The sequence below is a fragment of the Salvelinus sp. IW2-2015 genome, unplaced genomic scaffold, assembly GCF_002910315.2.
Source record: "Salvelinus sp. IW2-2015 unplaced genomic scaffold, ASM291031v2 Un_scaffold1013, whole genome shotgun sequence".
NCBI lineage: Eukaryota > Metazoa > Chordata > Actinopteri > Salmoniformes > Salmonidae > Salvelinus > Salvelinus sp. IW2-2015.
Genome location: NW_019942687.1, coordinates 377,681 through 385,594, shown reverse-complemented (window position 1 = coordinate 385,594; position 7,914 = coordinate 377,681). Strand labels below are relative to the sequence as shown.

At 45.5% G+C, this 7,914-nt stretch overlaps 1 protein-coding gene and 1 long non-coding RNA gene across 3 annotated transcripts in view; one reads left to right on the top strand and one right to left on the bottom strand.

Moving 5' to 3' along the window:
• Nucleotides 1-174, top strand: part of LOC112069443 (uncharacterized) — a 4,601-nt gene extending 4,427 nt beyond the window's left edge. The window contains exon 3 of the long non-coding RNA XR_002893738.2: nucleotides 88-174. This is a non-coding gene — a long non-coding RNA (uncharacterized lncRNA). The remainder of the gene's footprint in view (nucleotides 1-87) is intronic.
• Nucleotides 1-1,253, bottom strand: part of LOC112069441 (uncharacterized) — a 4,174-nt gene extending 2,921 nt beyond the window's left edge. The window contains exons 1-3 of one of the 2 annotated variants that reach the window (XM_070438554.1): nucleotides 1,036-1,250; nucleotides 493-819; nucleotides 109-387 (exon numbers count right to left, since the gene is read on the bottom strand). In XM_070438554.1, coding sequence (XP_070294655.1) covers nucleotides 109-387; nucleotides 493-796 — 583 coding nt within the window. In that variant the 5' untranslated portion in view covers nucleotides 797-819; nucleotides 1,036-1,250. Of the gene's footprint in view, nucleotides 1-21; nucleotides 388-492; nucleotides 820-1,035 lie in introns of those variants that run through there. The other variant, XM_024136786.2, reaches the window with a different exon arrangement.
• Between the last annotated feature and the right edge of the window lie 6,661 nt (nucleotides 1,254-7,914).

Genomic DNA, 7,914 nt, shown 5'->3' with positions numbered 1-7,914 from the left:
TCACTAATATCATATCAGGAGAATGAATCAGGATTGATATTCAACTTTAATATCATCACAGATCTTGTGAACTTATTCATATTCTAGGAGCATAACAAGAACACATACCTGAGAATGTGGAGGTGAAGTCYGTGGAGATCTTCACGTTTCCCTTTTCAGTCAGCGTGCACGTCCACTTCCTGTTGTTGTCCTCCTTCTGGAGTGTCACAGTCAGAGTGATGTCACAGGGAGAATGCTGTGTGACCTGGACATTAGTACCTGGTTCAGGCACCCAGCTGAGACTAACTCCTAAGTTGTACCTTTCATGTCCCTTATAGGTGAGCAGAGAACACCGTAACGTCATATCTACATTAGGCTTCAGATCTGTCACTGGTGGGGTAGAGGAGACTGAGAAAGAGACAAAGGTATACAGTACTTGTTGGCTGTTTTCACATAGCATATGACAATTAACAACACACTTGTACACAGTGACATTTAAACAGTAATACTCACTAGTTAGAACAGACAGAAGAACAGGAGCATCATATCCTTGTGGTCCAGTCTCTGTAAGGTATTGTCGACAAGTGTAGAGTCCAACATCCTCAGCTCTGACATCACTAACATGTAGAGAACAGTCAGACCCCACACTCAGTCTGTCTGCTCTCTCTGTGTTCTCAACTTTGATCTTCCCAAATTCAACTTCTRCAATAYTACCAGTAGATGCATCTCTGTTGTAGATCCATGTAGTTGAGGAACAGTCTGGATTAACCACATTGTTACACGGCAGACTGACATCAGCTCCCTCTCTGGAGAACATAGAGAGAGTTTCTCCACTGACACCTGACAAGAACATAATATCAGGTCATTATTTTGAATACAGATTAGAATAGAGATGGCGACCATTAATATACTTAAAAGGTTTTCACATAAATGGAGTCACCATATCCACCGAATGTCACAACAAAAATGTTTACTCAACCAAAGAAATCTGACATCATGAAATATAATAATTGTTAGAGATTGGCATTATTTCTCTAATATCGGCACTGGTCTCACCTGTTAGCAGATATAAAAGGACCCAAGCAGTCCCAAAACAGCCATTTTAACCATTGTCCTCTCCCTCACTCTCTCCTTTGCTTCTCTCTCTGTCAGAGTGTCTCTGCACAAACAAGTTTCTCACCATACACTACTCACTGGGCACATATGTCAATTCAATGTCTATTCCACATTGGTTCAACGCATTTTGTTGAAATATTGTGGAAACAATGTTGATTCATCCATGTGTTGCCAAGAGGGAAGTTTCTCTATCACCATAGCGTAATTTCCTTGTGTGATGTGGGACAGTTTCTCCACTGACACTGACAAGAACATAATATCAGGTCATTATTTTCACTCGGGGAACAAGTTTCTCCACTGACACCTGAAGGAGTATGACAATCAGATAATTATTAACTGTAAACAAGATTACATTATATTTCATAGGTATTCTTATTGATATTCTTCAGTTGTGAATAATAGTGTAATATACTGTCTAATATACAATAGTGAAGATAAGAGTAAACAGATACACAACGAAATGTCACAATATTAGTAAAATGTAAACTGAACTAGTTTGCCGTGTGAAATAAAATGTGTTTTAATGATCTCTAATGACATATTCTTACTCTCTCCTCTGTCTTACTGTTAGCAGGTACAAAACCGGTCACAAGCAGTCCCCAAAATGAAATGATGGACTGTCAGCCGATCATCCCCTCTCTCTCTCTCCTCTGTTTCTGTCCTCTCCTCTGTCAGAGTGTCTCAGCCTACAAGTTTCTCCTCTTCCGAGTGTTCTCAGCACTATGAGTTTCCCTAGTCGCTCAGCTACAGTCCTCTCAGAGGTCTCACACTACAAGTTTTCCTCTTGTCAGAGTGTCTCAGCACTACAAGTTTCTCCTCTGTCAGAGTGTCTCAGCACTACAAGTTTCTCCTCTGTCAGAGTGTCTCAGCACTACAAGTTTCTCCCTGTCCAGGTGTCTCAGCACTACAAGTTCTCCTGTCAGAGTGTCTCAGCACTAGAGTTTCTCCTCTCGTCAAGTGTGTCTCAGCACTACAAGTTTCTCCTCTGTCAGAGTGTCTCAGCACTCATAGTTTCTCCTCTGTCAGAGTGTCTCAGCACTACAAGTTTTTCCTCTGTCAGTGGTCTCCTTACAATCCTCGAGGTGTCTCAGCACTAAAGTTTCTCCTCTGTCAGAGTGTCTCAGCACTACAATTTCTCCTCTGTCAGAGTGTGCTCAGCACTACAAGTTTCTCCTCTGTCAGAGTGTCTCAGCATCACAAGTTTCTCCTCTGTCAGGTGTCTCAGCACTACAAGTTCTCCTCTGTCAGAGTGTCTCAGCACTACAAGTTTCTCCTCTTCAGCGTGGTCTCAGCACTCACAAGTTTCCCTATGTCAGAGTGTCTCAGCACTATGAATTCTCCTCTGTCAGAGTGTCTCAGCACTACGAGTTTTCCTCTCTCAGAGGCTCACGCCACAAGTTCTACTCTCATCTGTCACTCAGAGTGTCTCAGCACTACAAGTTCTCCTCTGTCAGGTGTCCATCCAGCACTAACACAGGTTTTCCCCTTTTCCCTCTATGTCAGCAGTGTCTTTCAGCGACTACAAGTTTCTCTCTGTACAGTGTCTCAGCACTACAAGGTTTCTCCTCTGTCAGTGTGTCTCAGCACTACAAGTTTCTCCTCTGTCAGAGTGTCTCAGCACATACAAGATTTCTCCTCTGTCAGAGTGTCTCAGCACATGAGCTAGTCTCCTCTGTCAGTTGACTGGTCTCAGCACTACAAAGTTTCTCCTCTGTCAGAGTGTTCTCAGCGCTACAAGTTCTCCTCTGTCAGAGGTCTCAGCACTACAAGTTTCTCCTCGTCAGAGTGTCTCAGCACTACAAGTTTCTCCTCTGTCAGAGTGTCTCAGCACTACAAAGCTCTTTCCTCTGTCATAACTGGGGTTCTTTCAGGGCAAGACTACAAGTTTCTCCTCTCAAAGGTACTCAGCACCTAGAGTTTCTCCCCTTCGAGTGTCTCAGCACTACAAGTTCTCCTCTGTCAGAGGTCTCTACAGCTACAAGATTTTCCCTCTAGTTCAGAGTGTCTCAGCGCATATCAGTTTCTCCTCTTGTCAGAGTGTCTCAGCGCTACATGAGTTTTCTCGTGTCGAAGTGTCCCTCAGCACTACAGTTTCTTCCTCTGTCAATGTCTCATAGCACTAACGACAGTTCTCTCTCTGTCAAGTGTCTCATGCACTACAACAGTTTCTCCTCTTGCTCAGAGTGTCTCAGACACAAAGTTCTCTGTCTTCAGGTGGTCTTTCAGCACTACAAGTTCTCCTCTGTATCAGAGGTCTTCAGCAGCTACAAGTTCCCTCGTCACGAGTGGTCTCAGCACTACAAGGTTCTCACTTACTGTCCAGATTCTAGCGCTACAAGAGTTCTCGCTCTTCCAGAGGTCTCAGCCTAGCAAGTTTCTCCTCTGTCCAAGAGTGTCGTCAGTCTACTACAAGTTTCTCCTCTGCAGTGATGCTCATTGCAGCTAACAAGTCTCTCATTTTTCTCTTCAGTGTGTTCTCAGCACTACGAAATGCTCCTCTGTCCAGTGTACTCTAGCACTATGAGTTCTCAGCCCGTACCAGCAGCCAATCCTCTACTCACACGTAGAGCAATCACTTCCTCAACTGGTCATAGTTTTTATCTAGTCTTTCTGACCACCTTGGTGCAAAGTCTCGCCACTCACCAGCGAAGTTTGGAAGCTCGCTTGTTCAGTGTGAAGTCTGTATTAGGATGCAGGAATATATGCACTCAATGGCGTCATAGTCAATGGCGGAGCGGGTGCAGGTTACGTTGGATGAACTGTCCTTCATATCCAGTCACCACTCAGCTATGTAACATGTGATACGTGGCACTACCATGATACAAAAATGAATAAACCGCCTGCGATCACGATGCAGAAGAGGCAGGGTCAATTTGCCTCAGCCATAAAATCAAAGCAGGGTGTCACATGAACTCACTGTCTGAGTATGAGCTAGGTAAGTTCCATGTCTTCCCGATCAACACTCACTACCTCTCACCCTGTTCTCCCTCACTTATGTGGACTCGAACAAGATGACAAAACAATCAGATCTTCTCTGACCAGAAACAAGCCGGAACAAAACGCTTCCAACGACAAAAACATCACTGATAACAAACCAGTAAAACCGCACACCACAAGCGCTACATTCATATGTCCATTATAGTTAGCTAGAGGGTCAAGTCATATCTACGTGAGAACTAAAGGCGCGTAATAAACCCCCTCTAACAATAATGCAGTAGCGTGGTACACGTTAAGCTGGCCCCCAGGTGTTGGCAATAATTAATAAAATAAAAAGCTTACTTGACTGGAAAAAGTTGACCGCGCATAGCCTCAGCTAACATTAGCATCCTCTATTGAGCCAGGTGTTGAGTAGACGCTACACTACCTACTCAAACATACAAACTAAACACAACCCTGCCCAAGAGGCACTGCTCTTGACACAATGTTGCACCATGTGTCTGAGAGATCACTGGCACATGCGACTTGTCAAGCGTGCATTCTCCCGGCTCGCCACAGAGATCTAGAGTGAGATGAGACAAGGACAACAGAACCAACACCAACCCTTCCACTAACTATCCTAAATAAGTTTAACAATAACAGAAATATGCAATAGTGAACAAAGTCAAGTGAATATCAACACGTAAATGAATATCAGTGGAATCAAGCTCTTGCTCTCTCCAGATTGAATCATTCAGAGATTGCTGCCGCCACATCATTGGCACTTCCTACAACTTCCTTCCAAGACCTTCAGATGCTCCTGTACCACCACCAGTCCTCTGAACTAGGTCAACCACGACCAGAGACAGTATGATTGATTCAAATGTAACAAGCCGTACCACCCACCTGTTCCTCTGAACCAATGGTATCCCTGACACAGAACAGTATGATCTGAGTTCAATGTAACAAGCTGTACCACCACCTTCCTCTGAACAAGTGTCTAACACCGACATCAGAGACAGATATGATCTGAGTTCAATTACAACCCGCCCCGCTGTACCACCACAACCCCGTCCTCTGAACAAGTGTCTAAATCGGACCCACGTAGACAGTATGATCTGAGTTTCAATGTAACAAGCTGTACCCACCACCTGTCCTGTCTGAACAAGTGTAGTATCCCCGACACAGAGGACAGTATGATCTGAGTTCAATGATAACAACTGTACCACCACCAGTCCTCTGTAACAAGTGTCTAAAACCCCGACACAAGACAGATGATTCTGAGCTTCAATGTAACAAGCTGTTACACCACCTTCCTCTGCAGAACAATGTCTAACCCAGACACCAGAGACAGATGATCTGAGTTCACATTAAACAACTGTACCACCACCATACCCTTGTTCCACCATCCATCTGCAAATAAAATTCATAAAAATCCTACAATGTGATTGTCCTGGATTCTTTTCTAATTTTGTCTGTTGAAATGCACCTATGATGAAAATTACAGGCCGTCTCATCTTTTAGGGGAAAAAACTGCACAATTTGGTGCTGACCTAAATACTTTTTTGCCCCGACTGTTACGCATGTTCTGCGAACTGTTCTCTTTGTGGTTATTTCAGCTCAGACCACTTCTGTTTTTCTGTTGCTGAGCAGAGAGAGAAATAGAGAAGGAGAGAGGAGAAGAGAGTACAGTAGAGAGGAGAGAGAAGAGAGAAGAGAGCAGAGGAGATGAGAGAGGAGGAGAGAAGAGAGAGGAGAGTAGAGGAGAAAATAGTAGAGGAGAGATGAAGAGAGAGGAGAAGAGACGAGAAGAGAGAGGAGAGTAGAGGAGGATAGATGAGAGCAGAGTAGAGGAGAGAGGAAGAGAGAGATGAGGAGAGGGGAGTAGATGGGAGAGGAGAGAAGAGAAAGGAGAGTAGAGTGGAGAGTAGAGTGGAGGAGAGAGGAGACGAGTGGAGAGTGGAGTGGAGAGGAGAGAGGAAAGTAGAGGGGAGTAGAGGAGAGTAAAGGAGAGTAGAGGAGAGGAGAAGAGGAGAGTAGAGGAAAGAGGAGAATAGAGTAGAGGAGAGAGGAGAGGAGAGTATAACAGAGTAGTGGAGAGAGGAGGAGGAGGGTAGAGGAGAGTAGATAGAGGAGATTAGAGAGAAGAAGGAGAAGAGACGAGAGAGGAGAGGACAGTAAAGGGGAGAAGAGAGTAGAGAGGAGAGCAGGAGATGGAGAGAGAGTAGAGAGGACAGGAGAGAGGATAGAGGAGAGGAGAGCGGAGAGAAGAGGAGAGCGGAGAGAAGAGGAGAGAGGAGAGGAGAGTAGAGGAGAGTAGATGAGAGAAGAGACATGATGGAAGAGGAGAGAAAAGAGGAGAGAGGAGAGAAGAGAAAAGAGGAGAGTAGAAGAGAGAGGATAGAGGAGAGTAAAGGAGAGAGGAGAGAAGAAAATAGTAGAGGAGAGATAAGAGAAGAGGAGAGAGGAGAGTAGAGCAGGAGAGAGGAGAGTAGAGGAGAGTGGACAGTAGAGGAGAGAGGAGAGTAGAGTAGAGAGAGTATGGGAGAGTAGAGGAGAGATGAAGAGAGATGAGGAGAGGAGAGAGGAGAAGAGTAGAAGAGAGAGTAGAGGAGAGATGAGACTAGAGGAGAGTAGAAGAGAGAGTAGAGGAGAGAGMAGAGAGAAGGGAGAGGAGGAGAAAGTAGAGGAGAGTGGAGGGTAGAGGAGAGAATTAAAGAGAAGAGAGAAGAGGAGAGTAGAGGGGATAGTGGAGAGGAGAGGAAAGGAGGAGGAGAGAGGAGATAGGAGAGAAGATAGAAGAGGAGAGTAGAGGAGGAGAAAGGAGAGATGAGAGGAGAGTGGACAGTAGAGGAGAGAGGAGGGGGAGAGTAGAGAGTAGTGAGTAGAGGAGAGTAGAGGAGAGTATAGAGAAGAGTAGAGGAGAGAGCAAAGGGGAGAGGAGAGCGGAGAGTAGAAGAGAGAGGATAGATTAGAGCAGAGGAGAGAGGAGAGAGGAGAGAGGAGAGTAGTGAAGGAAGAGGAGAGTAGTGAGGAGAGGAGAGTAGGAGGAGAGGATAGTAGTGAAGGAGAGGAGAAGTAGTGAGGAGAGGAGAGTAGGAGGAGAGTATGAGGAGAGGATGTAGTGAGGAGAGGATAGTAGTGAGGAGAGGATAGTAGTGAGAGAGGAGAGTAGTGAGGAGAGGAGAGAGTGGAGGAGAGGCGGAGGGAAAGGGGAGGGAGAGTATGAGGAGAGGATAGTAGTGAGGAGAGGATAGTAGTGAGGAAGGATAAGTTAGTGAAGGAGAGATAGTAGTGAGGAGAGGAGAGTAGATGAGGAAGGAGAGTAGTGAGAGAGGGTGAGGTAGTGAGGAGGAGGAGAGAGGAGAGAAGAGGAAAGGAGAGAGATAGAAGAGGAGAGAAGAAGAGGAGAGGAGGAAGATGAGAGTAGAGTAGAGGAGAGAGTAGAGATAGAGGAGAGAGGTAGAGTAGAGGAGAGAGGAAAAGTAGAGGAGAGAGGAGAGTAGTGAGGAGAGGAGAGTAGAGAGAGAAGAAGGGAAAGAGAGGAGAGATAGAGGGGAGAGGAGAGCAGAGCAGAGAGGAGAGAAGTAGAAGGAGAGTAGAGAGAGAGGAGAGTAGAGGAGAGAAGAGTAGTGTAGAAGGAGTAGGAGAGCAAAAAGGAAAGAGGAAGAGTAGAGGGAGAGGATAGATGAGAGTAGAGGAGAGAGGAGAGAGGAGAGAGTATAGGAGAGTATAGTAGAAGGAGAGTAGAGGAGAGAGGAGGAGAGAGGAGAGCAAAAGTAAGAGAAGGAGAGTATAAGAGCGAGGGATAGATTAGAGCAGAGCAAGAGGAGAGAGGAGAGTAGAGGAGAGTAGATAGAGAGAGGAGAGTAGTGAGGAAGAGGAGAGTAGTGAGGAGAGGAG